This window comes from Empidonax traillii, unplaced genomic scaffold (genome assembly GCF_003031625.1).
Source record: "Empidonax traillii isolate 1590-97213 ecotype Southwest subspecies unplaced genomic scaffold, ASM303162v1 scaffold64:size1360303, whole genome shotgun sequence".
Lineage (NCBI taxonomy): Eukaryota > Metazoa > Chordata > Aves > Passeriformes > Tyrannidae > Empidonax > Empidonax traillii.
In genome coordinates, this window is record NW_020955257.1 from 548,275 (window position 1) to 566,621 (window position 18,347).

At 38.9% G+C, this 18,347-nt stretch overlaps 1 protein-coding gene across 1 annotated transcript in view; it reads left to right on the forward strand.

The window, feature by feature from the left end:
• The window catches only part of CHN2 (chimerin 2), a 163,782-nt gene that overhangs the window by 81,911 nt on the left and 63,524 nt on the right, over positions 1-18,347 (forward strand). The window contains exons 4-6 of the mRNA XM_027880061.1: positions 10,428-10,459; positions 13,582-13,695; positions 15,199-15,484. Coding sequence (XP_027735862.1) covers positions 10,428-10,459; positions 13,582-13,695; positions 15,199-15,484 — 432 coding nt within the window. The remainder of the gene's footprint in view (positions 1-10,427; positions 10,460-13,581; positions 13,696-15,198; positions 15,485-18,347) is intronic.

Here is an 18,347-nt window from a genome sequence, read left to right on the forward strand (position 1 = left end):
TGTCCTCATCTTTCTAAGAACAATGTCTGTACTGTGGTGAAGTACCAGAGAACTGTAATATGGCATTAAAACTAGCCATAAAATTGGTGGTAAATAACGGGAGCAAATGAGAATTTTCATGGCACTTGTTCAGATCACTCTACTGCAAAAAGTCAGACACTGCCATGAGGTGTCTCTTACTGTCAGTCCTGAGAGCTTATCTGAGATAATTCAAAATATTATATTATCTTTCCCTTAGAAAGAAACCTCAGAACACACACAGTGACACACCAAGAGACCCCATTAGCCAGCAATTAAGTGGAAATGAGCAGAATTGTGCTGAAAACTGTTTTCATTAATGAAAATGTTTCCACATACAAGACTTAATGGAGCCTATATTTTCCAATTCTTACAATATTGCTGATGCTTTAATTGTGTTTTTATAATCCTCTGTATGATAGAAACAAAAAAAATACAAGGAGGACACAGCAGTAGTCTGTGGATTGGAAATGAAACTAAAGAGCAATTTTGAATAGACATTGACAGAAAAGAGGAAATTTCTTCAGTTGAAATCCATACCAAATGTAGAAAGCCCGGCACTGGTGGTGGCTCAGAGCAGTTGAAGGCCAGGAAGGCTGTTTGGCTAAAGTGGTACAGAGGATCCATGGAAGGAATGTCAAAAGGTATTATATCCAGCATCCCTTGAAACTGGCTGCTCACAGGTTTTCCTACATAAATTTAAAATATGGGTTTACACCCAAGGTCATTTTCCTGTAGCATGTCCTTAGTGAATTTCATCCTGCAAAATGCCTGCAGTTTGCAGCAGTGGAGGAAAGAAAGAAGGGAAGCTGGAATATTGCTTGCCCAAAATTCCCTTGTATTTATCACATCAGAGAAATTTGCTGGTGTTTTTTTCCAAGGCACTTTAATGACTGACAGGAAAGCTTATCTCTCCTAGGGTCCATGAGTCTTGCAGTCTCACTCTGCTGCAATAGTAAGATGGTGGAGCACTCAGACAAAGCCACACCATTCTCATTTTAACAGTCCATTGACTACTGAACGGAGGAGAAAGCTTTCTAATTATTCTGCAGATGTGATAGTAAATATTTCATTTAAGTAGTTACAGCTAAACAAAACTAGAAGAGGTTTGTCTGTTTCACTTGAATTTTCTCAGGTTTGATTTAGTAATGTTCTAGGTTATGATTTGCAAATTAGATGAGTGTTCATCAGAGGAATATGGTATGAACCAGTCAGTGTGCTTATTGATCACTGTGAAATGGAAAAGTTAAAACCATCTTTTTGGAAGACATGATGGCAAGCTCTGACTTTTTTGATACAGTTTGATGAGCACAACTGTAGGCAGCTGTCTTTAAGGAATGATGAACTTGCTAATTATCCCTCTGGCTTTGCTTGAAATCTTTGCAGTTTCACCCTCCCTTCCATCTCTCTTTGCAAGTGAGTGGTGTGCATGTGTGTGTCTCTGTGATTTTGCTACTTCCCCAGTTTTTTTATTTCCTTTTATCCTTGTATATCACTCTCTTAATCTGATTTCTTCTTAATTTATTTAGACATGATGTTGAATGTAAGCAGTTTTCAAGCCAAAATAAATGAAAGTCTCTTTCATATCTCCACCAAGATAAAATTAATCTATAAGCCTATGTGTAGGTGAAAATGCTAAGTGCTTTACCTACCTGTTCAAATTCAGGCTAGTATTCCTCATGTCTAGTTAAATAATATGTTGAAAGGGCTCTGGATGTCTCTGCTCTCTGACTGATACATTGTGTCTGGTATCTTTCTTCAAGTTTCAAGATGAGGAATTGTTGTGGTTTAACTCCAGCCAACAGCTGAGCACCCCACAGCCACTCGGTCACTTCCCCACCAGCAGGATCAGGGAAAGAATAGAAGGGGTAAAAGCCTGAAAACTCATGTGTTGAGATATGGACAGTTTAAGAGGGAAAGCAAAAGCCATGGACGCAAACAAAGCAAAACAAGGAATTTGTTCACTGCTTCCCATGGACAGGCAGGTGTTCATCCATCTCCAGGAGAGCAGGGACCCGTCACACATAAGACAAACACCATCACTCCAAGTGTCCCTCCCTTCCTCCTTCCTCCCCCCAGCTTTATATACTGAGCATGATGTCATATGGTATGGAATATCCCTTTGGTCACTTTGAGTCGCTTGTCCCCGTTGTGTCTCCTCCCGGCCTCCCATGGACCCTGAACTTCCTCGCCAGCGAGGCAGTACAGAGAGCAGAAAAGGCCTTGGCTCTGTGTAAGCCCTGCTCAGCAATAACAAAAGCATCTCTATATTATCAGCCCTGAGTTCAGCACAAATCCAAAACACAGCCCCATATTAGCCATTGCAGAGAAAATTAACTCTACCCTAGCCAGAAACAGCACAGGAACGCAGAGTATTGAGCACCTGATGAATTTGTATTTCCTAATATAAATAACTATAGAAAATTTAGACGTCTATCATTCTTCCTGTGCATGTATGCGTATAGCTAAATGCACAGAATAGTCAAATCAGCCAATTATACACATCTTTTTGGAATTGTGGACTGTTGTGGCATGTGTCATAGGAATGTTTTAGTGCTTCTCAGTTGTTACAGAATACTTCAGAGCATTAATGTGGCTTACTGCATTTATCTGCTGCTGGGGATATTTTTCCTTCTATTTAAATGACTCAACACATCATTCTTGAAAAAAAAGGAGCATAGTTTAAATGGTATATTCAGATTTTTCACTTGCATTCAGGGTAACGTCGATATTCCTTTTACATTTAATGATGCCCTTGCCATTTGAATGGAGGCTGTATAACAAAATAGATGACTTCCACTTTTGCTGTTGAAATTGTTTGAACCTGACCCTGTCTCCCCTGACTATTTAGCAGCAGCCTTCTTGATTAAGATTTATTTCAGTTTATTTTAGCTCATGTTCAGGAGCCCATTATTTTCCTTACTAGGCAAGAAAATATTTGGATTTTCTTTCCTTGTTCAATCTTGCTCTTTTCTGTTAGAGCTGTATATATACAGAAATATATTCTGGTTTTGTAGCAGATGTCCATGTTGGGGGAGATTTTTGTAACCTTCTGGTGTTTATGGTGTTTTGTCTGGTATATTGATTATTGGCTGCTGGACAGTTTGCTCAAGGTCATAGAAAGGAAACAAACCTGAGTTAAAAATACCCTCATAAAGGATGGTTTAAAGCAGCTCTTTTGAAAGTTTGGTACAAGCAAGTAAGCAAATAAGCACATTAAATTATTTAAAAAATATTTCTGTGTTTTAAAATGGTAGAAATAACCTTGATTGAGTGGAAATCAGCCAAGTGCCACAGTAAGAGTCAGAGCTGCTGAGCTTCCTGTGTTTCTTTGTGATGCATTATCCTTCTGCAAAAGGGTTGCTAAGCATTTTACTTTCTCCATGGGTTATAACACGTCACCAGAGCAGAGAAGTTGTGCAGCTTTGAACAGCAGTTAATAAAAGCATTTTTGGTGTTCTTCACTTTTGTCTTGTATTCTTTTTCATTTTTCCTAATGGTGAACACTCCTACCTTCTCCCTGGTGCTGTAAATTTTTTCACAGAGTATTTTGTTAGAAGATACCAAACAATTTGGCAAGCGATGACAAGTTTATCACTTGAAGATTTGGCTTTCTCCTCCAGAACAGTTCACTCAGTCCACTGCCTTCTCGGTGCTGCCTTCTTTCCTGAGAGCCTCATAGAGGTGGGCCAAGTATTATTGTGGTTTTATAGGTGATTTCTACAGCCTATTCAAGTCTGCTCTCTGCTAATCCCTATCTCCTGAGAGCAGTCCAGGCAGAGGTGAGGAATAGACTGGATGGGGTATCTCAGGGCCAGAAGAAAGTCAAGAGGTTGTCATTCCTGTGTCAAAAAGACATGCTTGCATATCCACTTCTTAAAGCTTTGAAAAAGGCTTCATGGTGATTTCTTGACTGCTTCTGCTTATTTATTTAGTGTTTAATTATTTTTAACGTTTTTTTAAGTTCTGTCTTCTGTTTTGCAGTTTAAGCATGTTTCTTCTTGTCATGTCTGGGTGCACAGAGAACAAATTTATTTCCTCTGGAAAGCAGCCTTTTTCATACCTGTCTGCTACAGCCCCTCTCTATCTTGTTTTCTTTAGTCCAGTCTCTTTTCATGTCTTTTCATGATTGATTGCTAAATCCCTACTTACTTCAGTTATTTGCTCCAGTCTTTCTTGAGACGTGGTGCCCAGGCCCACAGTCAGTATTCCATCTAGAGGCTTTCTGAGTAGACATTGCAAGGAGAGGATTACTCTGATGTCTTCTTGGCAGCATTCTTGGATTTATCCTCAGTATAGCCTTCTGGTTTAGGCAGTTTTTGCTACAGACAGAATCAGTGATTCGAGTTCATTTATTGATCTGTAACCATGCCAGGATCCTTTCCTGCAGAGACCTGTCTAGTCATTGCCCCTCTGGTATTTTGAATGATTTTGACATCTTGCTCCCAGCTACTTTCTCGGAGGCTGGGAGCCTCCAAGCCTATAATGTGTGGCTGAATATACATCCCTTAAGTGGCTAAACATTGGCATCTCCGTGGCTCTGTGACTGAATGACAAAAGGAGATGCACACTTCCAAAACTATTCATGTCACCTTTCTCTCTGGACAGCCTCTGAAACATGGGAAGAGCAAGTGGAATAAGTTATGGGGACTTGGGCATTGCTAGTTTCTTTCTGAGCTATGTCTTTGCTCCTACCTCATCACACAAAGTACATGAACACACTCATGAAGTTATATGTGCTGGATAGGCTTGTCATATGAAGCCTGTCAGATCAGTCATGCTGAATGCCACTGACTGAAAATCTTAGGGGAGAAACCATCTTTTCATTATGTATTTACATAGTAAGTACATACATGCTATTATTGGCCTGTCCTTGGAGGGGGACTAGAGATGTTGCTTTGCTGCCATCACTACTAACAAAATTAGCAACAGACTTTATGATATGACACGTTTTGCAAAACCAAGAGTTGTTTCTCTTTGAAAACACGGGTGTCAGAGAGCCTGATAAGGTAGTAGAAAGAAACTGGTTAAAAGGTAAAAAAAGGTCGAAAAATATTTCCCATCCAAAAGAATCTTCTCCCAATTTAAATTGCTTAAGAGTCATTGATGTGAAATAATTTGTCCTATTTTGAGGGAATATTAGACATGCTAATAGATCTAAGTAGAATTTTCTTCAAGAAGAATTCTAAGGCAAAAGAAATATTTTATAGGAATAATGAAATACAGCGTATTCTTCATTCCATTTAATGGGGGCTTGCAACTTGCCTTAATCATTTTTGGTTGTTTATTGTAAGTGTAAAGTTTGCAGTGGATTTATGACAAGTCTGCCAAAAGTTCAACAATACAGACAATAAGCTCCTTTTCTCTACAGTCTGTTTTTATTGGGCTTGTCTTGAAAGCTTCTCGTCAGACTCTTCTATTTCTCTTTACGTCAAACTGAGCTGAAAAACATATTTATATCCAGTCCACCAGAGTTACTGAAAAATAATTAAGATTGTTCCAAACAGAAAATATATCAGATTAAACTTCCTTTGGGAAAATGCCTCACTGCCTGCTCTGAGTAAACACATCACCATTATTAACTCGTGGATCTTGTTTCTCTGTTCTCTCTGTGTACTGAAGAACAGAGAGCCAGGTGCAGCTCCCCACCTTATTGTTTCCTTCCCCTTTTATATTCTCATCATGGATGTATTAAGGCTGTGGCTGAAATAGGTCCACAGTACAGAGTGTTATGCTGTGCTGGCCCTTCTGAATTACAGACAGATTGCTGTCCTGGAGGGATTTCTAAACTTTCATTGCAGCATTTCTAGATTTCAGCTTTGGCCACTGGATAAGGAAATATGTCTTGTGCAATGAAGCTGAAGAGAAATTAAATTTTTCTGAAATTAGGCTTATCCTATTTCTGTGGTAGTACATCTATGCAGAAAGAATTCAGGGTATCTTCAAATCTTCGCTGCAGTGTGGCTTGGATGCCAATGCTTGCAATGAAAATCTGTCACATTAAGGGATGCTCACCTCCTGCTTGCATGATTTTCAGTAGTTTTGTGATGAATTATCTTGCAGAGTGGTGTAGGATTTTAATAAAGTAATCTGTACATTAGCAGGCGTGTGTCATGCCACGGCTAAACCATCCTGGATAGAACAGGAGCCACAAGTCCCGGTGCATTAAAATTCAGTAAATTTCAAAATGATGTAAACATAATATATTGAATTAGCTCAGGTAGCTAGTTTATTAGGCAGGGTTATTTTCTTCTCAGTGTTGACATCGAACCTGAGTACAACTAACTCCACACCTTAGAAAATATGCTGTAACCTTGTAAAGAATCTTGTAAAGTGTATCACAAGTGTACAAGTAAGGATTTTTATTTTTGGACTGGGGAGAGGCAATCAGGTTTGGCAGGCTTGGAGTCAAAGCTGGAGTATGCAGAGTCTCTCAAACGTGAGCGTCCAAAGGCTTTTGTAGAATGTTAGGAGAGCTGTGCTGTGTTTCATTTCTCTTTGAGCATGCATCAAGATTAGATGTCAATGAATGTTGCTGGCTTTATAAGATTACTGGATTAGTAGTGATTTAGCTTGTTTTACCATACATCTTATTTCCTGATCAATGTGACTTTAGTTTTAAACAATTTTGGCATTCACTGCTGTTTCAGAATTTATACAACTATGAATTTCAGTAGTGATTTTCAGCATTTTCCCCGTGGTTTCTGGAACAACATCCAGAAATGCCTGCTCTGCAACAACATTTTTGGTTTGAAATTGGTAATAATACCTTTTTCTAGGCCAGAAAATTACCATCTCACATTTGAATTGAAAGCTGCCACGTACTTTTAGTGGAGAAGGAGCAACCATTTAATTTATCCTCTGTATGGGAGAACTAAAAGCAAGCTATGGGACTCTTTAAGGCAAAATATATTTTCACTAGTGAAGACCTATAATTTGTCTTATGTGATTTTCCTCACTTGTGTACTTTGTTTATGTCTGTTAGCATAAGAGTGCTAAATGACTCAAGCTGTCTGGCCTGTCCCCTTGCTCAGTGTCTAGGAAGATGGGCCAGTGATGCATAAAACCAACTGGTAACCTGGGAAAGGTGGCTCTTTTTCCAGCAAGGAAATTGTGAGGGCTATACAGAAAGTGATGAAAGTGTTCTTTACAGCCATTACCTATGCAAAACACCCTAAGTGTATGTGTCTTCAGAATAAGGCTGATTGTTCTGGACTCCTACTACCAGGAAACAGTCAATTTCCTACCTGTGGATTTTCTGTTCTTTCCAGCGTTAAGAATTCTCTTACATGGATCTGCTTGACTTTGTGTGTGCAAGCCCATTTATAGCAGGAGAGGGAAAGCTAATCCCAACTGAAATTCAGTCACCTTTGCCTTCTGGAATATATAGAATTTCCCTTGAAGTTTTTACAGAGTCTGCAGTTGCGCAAAACAGACCTACTGGCTCCTTTGATATTTTTAAGCCTCTGCTTCATCAATTGTGCAGGCTTTTGGTTTATTTCCAAGTTCAGTCCAACATTCTGGTTTTGATCTAGAGACCCTGATGGTATTTTTGATCTTTTATCTTGCTTTAACTTTGTTTCCTTGTGTTTTTCTAGTGGTGAAGTTGGAGAGAAATAGGAGAGAAATTACTATTTCAGGGTAAAGATCGCAGTGAGGACACAGGGGGATTTTTAGATTCTGGGGCACTTGCATGGTCTGACAGATCTGGAGCTTTGTCTCAGGAAATGCTACTGTATCTTTTCTGTCCAAAGCCAAATGCTGAAGTTGTGGCTATTTTAAACACATGGATGATAAAAGTTGTTGGAGGAAAGGTTTCTGTTTTATGGAATAGGAGGAAGAATAGAGGAGTAGATGGGCTTTGTGTGGATTCTCAGAAGAGCAAATCTTTTAGTTCACGAGCAGCAGGAAAAGTGGAAATCACATTAGCCAGGGTGGTTCAGTCAGTTGCTAGTTAAATGATAAAAGTTTCACAGATAAATTTGTATTTTGTATAAATGGTGTGAGAAGAATAAAAAAGGTGCCTCCATTTGTTCAAGGAGTTATTTCCAGATTGATTTTATAGTTTATGTGTATAGTTATTTATCTGGGAGGGAGTAATTTATATCTGGGGGGAGCTTGTACTGAAAGCTAATTTCTAGGGTGGGTGCTAGTACTGTTAATTCATTTTTCTGAGGTAGTTTTTAAGTGTTACAGTTTATTCTGTGTATAAACACAGTCAAGGTAAATCTGTATCTTTAAATAGAAGCAGATTCTGACTACTACATGAAAGTCATGCTTTGCCTTCTATAGTCTAAAGGTTTTATTTGGCTTTCCATGGGAATGAAAGAACAATGTATATGTTCCTTGTCCTAAATTTCAGTGTACTGAGTGGCCCTTTGTTTCTATGAAAGAGGAGATTGTATGTGGTGGTCTTACCTAACCCAGCTTCTGATACCCATTTTTTAATTGAGTTCCCAGCTAAATATATGCTTTCAAGGGTAATTAAGGTCTGTAAAGATGAGAGGAAGGCTGCACGATTACAGTTCCATGATTACAAAGTCATATAGTGCTGTTGAAGATGAACATATGAACAACCTTCTTTCAGAGGTAGTATTTTCTTCATATTTTTTTTTTACTTATAAAAATAGAAAATGAAAAAGAATGAATTCATACGCTTTCTTCTCTGAGTTCCTATACATGCACATAGAAACACAGAACCTGCACTTGGCAATTCCTTTGATTTTGCTCTCTCTTCACTTCTGTGTTTGCTTCTCCTTCTCATTCCTGCCCCTCAGAACTTGAAAATGTTTATATCAAGTATTATTCCCAGGTAGGAGTTTCAAGGGTATGATACTGCTATTGTTAGTGCCATGCTAGAAAAGAAATACCGAGCTGGGAAAGAAGCACAGTAAGGACTTGATTGAACTCCCATAGGTCTTGCATTGAAGATTCTCATTATCTTGTACAGACTTTTGTTCATCTTGTGCTGTGTTGTAGCCTTAGTGACTGCAGGGTAGAAATTCAGCTGCTTCGCTTTAGTGTGTGGCGTGTAGATTATTGAATCAAAAATGTGACAGTTATGCATTTGCTATTCAGGAAAAGAAAAAAAAGAAGAAAGGAAAACCTTCATCAATTTAAAGTTTTTATGAGTGAAATAATGAGATATCATGAAAACAAGAACAAGAGCTCTTGTTTCCAATCAGATAAAATGGGGTAAAATCACCTAAATATGTTTTATGCTAAAGGATGAAACAGTCTTGAAACCACGATTTCTCTACGTGTGCGTTAGCATGCATGAAGTAGTAATTCCATTGATATAGATTCTTTATTGAGATATACAGGCACTCAGGTAAAATCTTTTTCAGTAATTCAGAGAATTTATGTGTATCTTCTGTGAAGTTCTGCCACGCTCGTTGTATGAAAGCACTGACTGAAGCCGCAGCGCGGAGAGATGACACTGTTGATAAGTAGTGCCACAGCTGGGGGAAGGAGCAGGTCTTTATGAGGACACTTCTACGTGAATACGACTGGGAGGGGGGAAAAAAAAAAAAAAAGAAAGAAAAAAGAAAAAAAGTTAAAAAAGAAGAAAGCCCAGTGAAGTAATTAGCGATGGCCGCGTGCGTGTTAATTGGCCGAGCCCGCCTAAGGGCCCGCGCAAGGCGGGGGAGCGGCGCCCCCTGCCGGCCCCGCCCGGCCCCGCCGCGGGGAGGGGGCACGGGGAGCTGCCTTTTGGTGCCGGGCCTGCCCGGGGCTTCGCGGTGGGAACCTGACACCCCTAAAAGCTGGTTCGACGGTCTCTGAGATAACTGGGAGTCTTTCCGGCAACTTTGAGTGTGCTTTGGGTCCAGCCCGCAAATTCTTGAGACTTCTAGGAATTTGAGGCTTATGTCTAAGTACAGAAAGCTACTTTTTTTTTTCTCAGGAATATTAAACTTTTTATCTTCTGTCCGTTGCCATGCATAGGCAAAAAATGCATATAAGTGGTATCTAAATGTGCATATACATAAATATATATAGTATATGTACATAATGTATATATAACATATATAAAGGATATATATAAATGTATACAAAGCATATATAAGAAAAATAGTCTCACTTTGTGTTATAAATACTAGATTGGCAAAACTGCAGTAAAATATTCTTTATCTGCTTGGCCAGATTTTATACAAGTAGGTGTAGTTCTATTTTTTCACCACTGATACATGGTATTTGTCCCAGAAATCCATCAATAAAACCACCTCTTCTGTTTTCATTTTTTTCTTCTTCTGCACTGTCATGCTCCAGTCACAGATTTGAAACTGCAGTACTTCATCCCTTAGATGGGTGCAGTAGTCCTCATTAATATACAAGTATAATTTATTTTTCTGTAGTTTATTTAAAAATGAATATGTTTTTAATATTTTTTCCTTTCTTTCAAAATTTAGGTGGAGAACAGGCCAAAGTATTATGGAAGAGAGTAAGTATTTTCCTCTTTTATATATTTGTTGGGTGTGTCCAAAAGTTACTGTTCTAGAACTAAAAGACACAGTGGAGGTCTAATAAAATATTTTATTGTACCTTTGACTTCAACTAGGAGCCAAATATATTGAAACTCTAATGATTTAGCTATATTACAGTCCAGTACTGCTGCTCACAATCCATGGATTGTGCTGCTGTGTGAGCCTGCATGTTTATTTTGCTTTTCTCATGAGAGTTTGGGAAAAGAAATATTATCTGAGGTCCTTCATCTTTTTTTTTTTTTTTTTTGGTTGTTGCTTATACGTCCCAGTGGTCCTGCAATGGCTTAGGGAGGAGAGAAGCAACTTTTCTCTCTCACTGCCTTTTTGTGTATGTTCCTATGCTTTCACCATCCTACATGGCTGTGGAAGTGTGTGTGTATCCTACTGCTGTGTAAATGCTGTTCTCCCTGCTGAAGTTACAAGCTTCAAAATACCCAAAGAAGAGGTGTATTTTTATTGTAAGGAGTATAACAAACCACTGGAGTATAATTCCTTTGTGCTCAGCAGTCTTCTTGCCCATAAATAGCTTGGAAGGTGCTGGGTCATGCGCTGCATGGAGATTTGGGCAGGTGAAGTTGAAGGACAGAGCCACTGCAGCAGCCACCCAAGACCTGGCATTTGGCCTTTACTAGAGTAATCTGCCGAGACTCCAGCCCTTATCTCTTACTTAGATCCCATGTTGTATTTTTCCTTCCATCCCAGACCATCTGTGTTTAATGATCCTTTTCCACCGTCAGAAACCTCAAGAGCCTGTAGCTTTGCTCCTAGTTACTGAAGTTTCATTTTTAAAATATTATCTTTGACAACGAGGCATTCAAACGTAGCCACTAGAGTACAACAGAGCTGAAGACAGTACCTAGTTGAGTAACACATCACACTTCCTACAGCAGGACTTGTAAAACCATTGTCACAGTCTCTTATCCAGGGACCTCCTTGAGTTTGTGGAGCAGCAAAGCTAGCAGAAACTGTTAGATGTCACCTTGGTGAACCTGCCCAGGCAAGATCACATTAGTTGTTGTCATTCAGAAAGAAGATTTCAGAAGCACTGGGGAAGTCCTATAAAAACAATTGACTCGGTGTTCAGCGGTACTAGGAAAGAGAAACAGGAATTTTTAGGTAAAGAAACTGAAAAAACCCCCCATATTACTATATAAATATGTGATGTGGCTGCATTTGAAATAGGGCACATGGTTCTGGTGCCTCGCTACCCCTTCCTCCTCCATCCTTTTTGCAAAAGTTGTAGAAGAAATGAAAGGTATGGTGAAGGGCAACAATGGTGAAGTAAAGGAATGCAACTAGGGATGCTGCTCTTACCACAGGATAAAAAATGAACAGATCTTCCTCGGTGGGTGTCCAAGAGAGGGACATGCACAGTGTCCTTCTCCAGTTCATTGCCATGGGCAGCTGCAGAGACCAAAAGCACCAAGATCTTACAGGGCTTACAAGTGAGATTCTCAAATTCATGAAGGGTAAGGTCACAACTGATCAGACACAATTGTGGCTAAACCAGTGATGGATGGACAGGGATGTGAAGTGATAGAAATATGTCACTGCTTCCTATAGTCCTTCTGTAAGCATTTCTTGTCAGCTGCTGTCAGAAGCAGGCATCTGAGTTCAGGGGAACTTGTACACCGTACAAGCTGTTTTCATGCTCTTAAAAAAATGTACAAAAAATATCCATAAGAAAGCTTGGATTATCCAGTGCTTACCACCCAAGGATAAAGAAATTTCACTGGTGCTCCAAGTATCCTGTCCCAGTGATTTGTTAAATCGATCACAGGGAGAACTTTTGTCCTAATATCTAACCTACAGCCTGGTATGATTTATATTACATTTCTTTTGGGGAATAGCTTATGCTTATTATTTGTAACTAGAATTATGAATTGCCTTGAGTTTACTCATAAAGTCATGTTTAAATTATGTCATTTAGGGAATGCTCATTTCAATTTGGATGGAGCAGTAAGCGAGTGTGTTCCCCATCTGTACAGACAGAGAAGATAACCACTCTGGAAAGGTCACCAAAACCTAATATTTTCAACATATATTAGTTATGAAAAGACCACATAAAGAGAATGGAACAACAATTGCATTTACATCCAACGTGTTTTTCTTCTCTTTCACTTGCTCCCCAGAGGCAGTGTTAGGGATGTGCCACTTCATATGTATTGTCAAAAAAGAGAAAATGCTGAAGGCCAGTACCTTTTAGTGCTTTTTTTCAAACAGCAGCAAAAATAGAAACTTTCAAGACTGCTGAAGAGACCCTCAGAGACTTATCAGCTAGCAAAATGTGCGTAGGAGTTAAAACTCAAACTGCTGTCAAGACTGCGTTTATACTGCTGGAGAGATCACTGCTAAATATTGATTATCATAAGGTTAATTGTGCATCCTAGGCTCTCTTTCTTTCTTAAAATAGCAATGACAAAAGAATCAAAGAAGTATTGCTTTTCTCCAACACTGAATGAGGAACTCATTGGAATGAAGAAAACAGTATTTTTTTCAGTACTATTCTGTACCTTCCTCCACTTTAATATATTCAGAATAGAATTTTGAATAATTGTTTCCATTTTTGTCTCTGTTTCTCATATAAATTTGAGTAAGCGTAGTTAATATTAAAAAAAGCAAACTGATAATAAGAAAGACCTATAATTTTAATTATATTTAAATATTTATGTATATATATATAAATAACTACATAGTTACATATAATAATTCAGTGTTTTAAAAATTGCCTTTGTGCTTAGTTTTCGATTCTGTTGTAAGACCTCTAGAAAAGAATCAAGGAATAGGGGTGTAGACTGGTAGAAGAGAAAAGTTGTGAAAAGACAGGGCATTTACAGATAATAATCTTTGGGTACTGTTGATTGTTATACTGACTGAAACTGCATATACAGTGTAATTTTTGGTTTGTCTCTATGCTGAACTTGTCCAGGCTGAATGACTGTTCCGCTGCTTGGACACTCTCCTGATGGCTTAGACCATGATGCTCTAGAGTGCTGAAGTTTTCAAATGGTTTCCGGGGTGGAGGAGGAGGTGTTTCTGGTTGGATTGTTGTGTAAGTCACTAAAATGCCTTCCCTTAGGTTTCACGGGATCATTTCTCGGGAGCAAGCAGATGAAATACTTGCTGGCGTAGAAGGAGCCTATATTCTCAGAGAAAGCCAGCGGCAACCCGGCTGCTATACTCTTGCTCTCAGGTAAATGCTGCTTTAATAGAGGCTTACAGTTCAAGTGTAAATGTGTTTAATGGAGGGGATTGTGTCATCTCGTTGTAGAAATACATTGAGAAGCTTGGGATGCTGCTGCTCAGAGAAGTAAGAGTCTTCAACTGAATGAAAAATTCAGTTATAACCCTAGCTGCAAACTCACTGCCCCTCACAGGTGCATTTCCTTGAAAATGTGCCCACTCCTCGCTTACCTGTGTCATTCAAAACCTGCCCATGAAGTCTTAAAGATGCTGTGGGCTCGTGGCAAGAGGAAAAGATACCCAGTTGGGTTTTGACGAACTCATTGGCAATACCTTGCAATTTTTATAGCATTATTACTTCTGTGAGACGTGCTCGAACTAAAAGTCTGTGTTTTTACTCTTCTGCTGGTAAACTAGGAGGAAAAATCCTTTAAGGAATTACCCCAAGTAGCTGTGATACAGTGCTGAAATCATGCTTAGAATTTGTATTGATGTGCAGATGGTAAAGCTGGTGAGTCATGCCAACTAAAAAGTGGTGTAAATTAAAACCAACTTCTGTCAGCTGAAAAAGAACAAACACATTTTTTTAGGGTTTTGGAGAGAGATTTCAAAATAATATATTGAAAAAATACTAAAGGATGAGAATTGTGGCAAAATGCCTGTTGTTTTGATACAACAACATGATTTCTAAACCCATCTGGATCATAATTTGTAGAATCAAAAACTGAATTTGATTAAAAATTGGGAATTCATATGAAAAATGCGGGTGAAAAATAAGAGGCTTAAACACTTTAATTTGAATGCCTAGTAAAGTATACAGAGGCATGCAGTTTTGATGCAATATAAGGACCATTTAACCCAATATAATATCTTTGAATCCTTTAATCAATAGTGGAATTCCAACCTCAGTGTTGCAAACTGAATGTGCTGCTACAGCACTTCAATTTTTAAAACACTTAAAAAAATTTCAGTAGATTACACCTGCCATAAATAGGACCAAAGTTTTCCCGCATAACTTTGGATATTCAATTGGACCCTGAATTAGGAGCTTGGTCTAGCTAGCTTCCTAATAGAGCATGACTCAGGCCCTTAGGATTTGAATTACTTGCTTGAGATGCCCATCTCTCTTCATTGACTGTAAATATGCCCATGGTGGTTAAGCTTGGGCTTTCTACACCTCAAAAATGCTTCAGGATGGAAGAGCCTTTAACACAGTTATGCATCCCAACTGCTGTGCTAGTGCCCATAGGGTTTAATCACATACATCTGGGTCATGTAGCTTGTTGTGGAGACTTGGCCTCAGTTCTGTGGTCCAGTCCCTGTAATGCAGTCAAGTTTGGGTTCAAACTTGGGTTGGTCTCTCCACAGAGGTCCAGTTGCAGCTGTGTGCATATTCCATATGTAATCCAGACATATAGGTTTGTCGGTGAAATTACCTCCTGAGTGTTTTGCCAGTCTGAATTCTCTCTCTCTCTCTTCCTTCTCTCCCTCCGTTTTTTTCTGGTGTTTGCAGATTTGGTAATCAGACCCTAAACTACAGGTTGTTCTATGATGGGAAGCACTTCGTTGGGGAGAAAAGGTTCGAATCAATCCACGATCTGGTTACAGATGGCTTGATAACATTGTATATAGAAACAAAGGCTTCTGAGTATATTTCCAAAATGACAACAAACCCCATATATGAGCACATTGGATATGCCACTTTGCTTAGAGAAAAAGTGTCCCGGAGGCTGAGCAGAACAAAAAATGAATCAAGAAAAGCAAGTGTAACAAGTGAAGAAAATACTCCAGTTGAAAAGGTAAGTATTCATTTTCAAATTTTGGTAATTAATACCAGTCTATCAAATCCAAGAGGAATACTTTAATAAGTATTGCTATCCCACTGAAAAGTTTACGTCCTGTTAATGTGACATTGGCTTCAAACTCATATTTGACTGGAGGTTATGGTGAAAACTTTCCAGTAAATACGAAATGCAAATGTTTTCACCATGTAAATATAAGAGTATATACCATTTAACTTAAGAATTGCATCTAAAATTGGCCACAAGTTATATTTATCCATGTAAACTCAAGCATTTTCCACAGTAGGATTGTGAATGTGGTTCCCACTGACCCTTCACCACAGCTCAAGTTTGTTACCTTTCTGTACGTGGTCCAAAGCTCCTCTTCTCTGCCAAGCCTTTGGTGGATGGGTCGCAAATTGAAATATTGTGTGTTTTCTTCCCTTTCTTCTCATGGATCTGAAATTGGGATGTCTGTTTGCTTCCATTTCTTCTTGCTCTTCTCATTTGAAGTGGGCTTTCCTTAATCTCCTTCTCTCATGCACCTGTATCCCATAGCATTCTATGGACTAGGACTTATTTATATGATGATAAATTGAGAATTCTGTGCAATTAGGAACCATCTGAAGATGTAAAATTAGAAATTATTTTACATATGAGAAGCAGCTTTGTAAGCAGTGACATGAGGATGTTTTCATATCCCAGGTGGTAAGGCAGTAAGAAGTGTCAAAGAAAACCTTTTTTTTTTTTAGTCTGGTGCTTGTGCTGAATTGACTTACTGACATTTGTTAAGTGCACTTCTGCAGCATGACTGTTGATTTTAGTGTTCAGTATGCTGGCTAGCTAGTTGGGAACTAGAGCCAGTTTGGGAAGCAGGGAGTGAATTTGCTGTCATACAGTCATGATGAATATGAAAAGAGATCGGCTTTTCTGTATGTATCCTCATCTCTCTTGGACATTTCTGGCAGAATTATCTCTTGGGTTCACATATCTGCATTGGCTGATTATATACGGGTTTGGATTGCTCAGTAATAATAATTGCTTGAATAACTGACTTGATATGTAAACATCCTCTTTAACAAATTAATTCCATTAACAATGACATTTTTTAGGGAAGGTGTGTTGACACAGGGAAGGCCTTTGGACAGTGGTACAACAACAAGTCCTCCATTCAAGTTTTATTTCAAAATTTATCTACTGATGACAATAGATTTTGGTTCAGTTGAATGGTATTTTGGTATCTAAGAGGAGTAGATGCCATTGAGACATCCAATGCTTCTTCAGTTGATTCCTGTGATTGGACACTAATTGATATTTAATTCTATAACAAGCATAAGAAAGGGAATTTTTGCTTTATTTAAGGCACAATAAGAAATAGTGCAGTGTGACAAACTTTTTCTGTGTAGGTGTTTTTGTGTAAGAGAATGGTCCACAGGTGGTTCTGGAACTGGACCATCACTGGGATGATTGTAAACATTATTACATTACTGCAGTGTAATAAAGCAATCATGGCAATTGAAGATCATGCTACATTCTCTAGGAAATCAGGAAAATTTGGGTTGTGCAAGGAAAAATACAGTTTCAAAATTGTTTCATTTTACTTACAGTTCTTGCGGTTGAGGAGCAATGGTCCTTTATAATTCTCAAAGGCCTCAGAAGGGTTTGCTCTAGTACCGTATATTTCACAGATTCTGTTCTCTGTTGTGCTTAGGGTTGGATGTCATTCTTAAGGTTGATACTGTGAAAACTCTTTTAGACCAACAAAAGGCAAACTGTTGCTGAAGGGACCTGTGCCCTCTCTCCTTCATCACCGCCTTTTTGCTGACCTACAGTTTTATGCAGCTACACAATAGGTGACACTAGAAATGGCCCCAGATCAAAACTGGAGAAATTTAGAAGAAAAAACATGATTTTTGAGCCAGATCTGCTACCTGATCCATCTCATATGAATGGAAATGCAGCACAGAGGAGAATGTAAGACTCCTCTCTGATGACTGCTCAAAAAATTATCATCTTGGCTTAAAGTGAGTGGAGTTCTGCATTCTTAGTTCTAGATAGATACTTGTGCTTGAAAATGTTTGGACTTGTAACACACTGTCAATAGTGAAAACACACCTCTGGACCTCATTGGTGACTGTATTAGGTCTTCTTTTGCACTGCAGCTGAATGAAATTTAAATGTTTAGAGTATTATTTACCTCTGAGGTGGTTCATGATGTGAAAGACAGTACCCCAGGTCCTTACCCTACAAGAACTGGTGCTCATAAGATTTCTGTACGTGCAAGCAGTGGCAGCCTGCTAGGCTGGGCTTTATGGCTGTGCTGTCATGTAAAAATATCTGGTTTCAGTTAAGCCACTACACTGTTGGCAACCCTTTCTGCCTTCTTCCCACGGAGGGGAAGAGCAGAAGGAGGAATAGCAGCTGTTTCTAACATATTTTCCTTGCCAGGAGAAGTAGGAGCAATCACAGCTATAAGAGGAGTGGGCTAAACAGGCAAGAGAATCTGCTCACAAGCTGAAGACCTGGAGTAGCAGCTAAAGCCTGTGTTGATGATTAGGACTACCAGTGGCTTTCTCTACTGGCACCAATACTTTTCCACCATTTCATGTAAATCCATGTGAAAAAAGATCACATCAACTAAATTATTAGCAACCGAAAAAAAAAGGTCACAGAAGTCTGTATGGTGAAGCCTACCATGCTGCTTCGGTTCATATGTTCCTGGGGGGAAGCTCATGGTAGGTTTGATAACAAAGACTCAGGGGGTCATCTTCCCATTTATTGATAGTAACATATAGGGACTAAGGAGGATAAAGGGAATGTAATGTTTGTTTTTATATAAACTCTAGAAGTCCTCAAATGTGAGAATATTATGGGGAAGTAA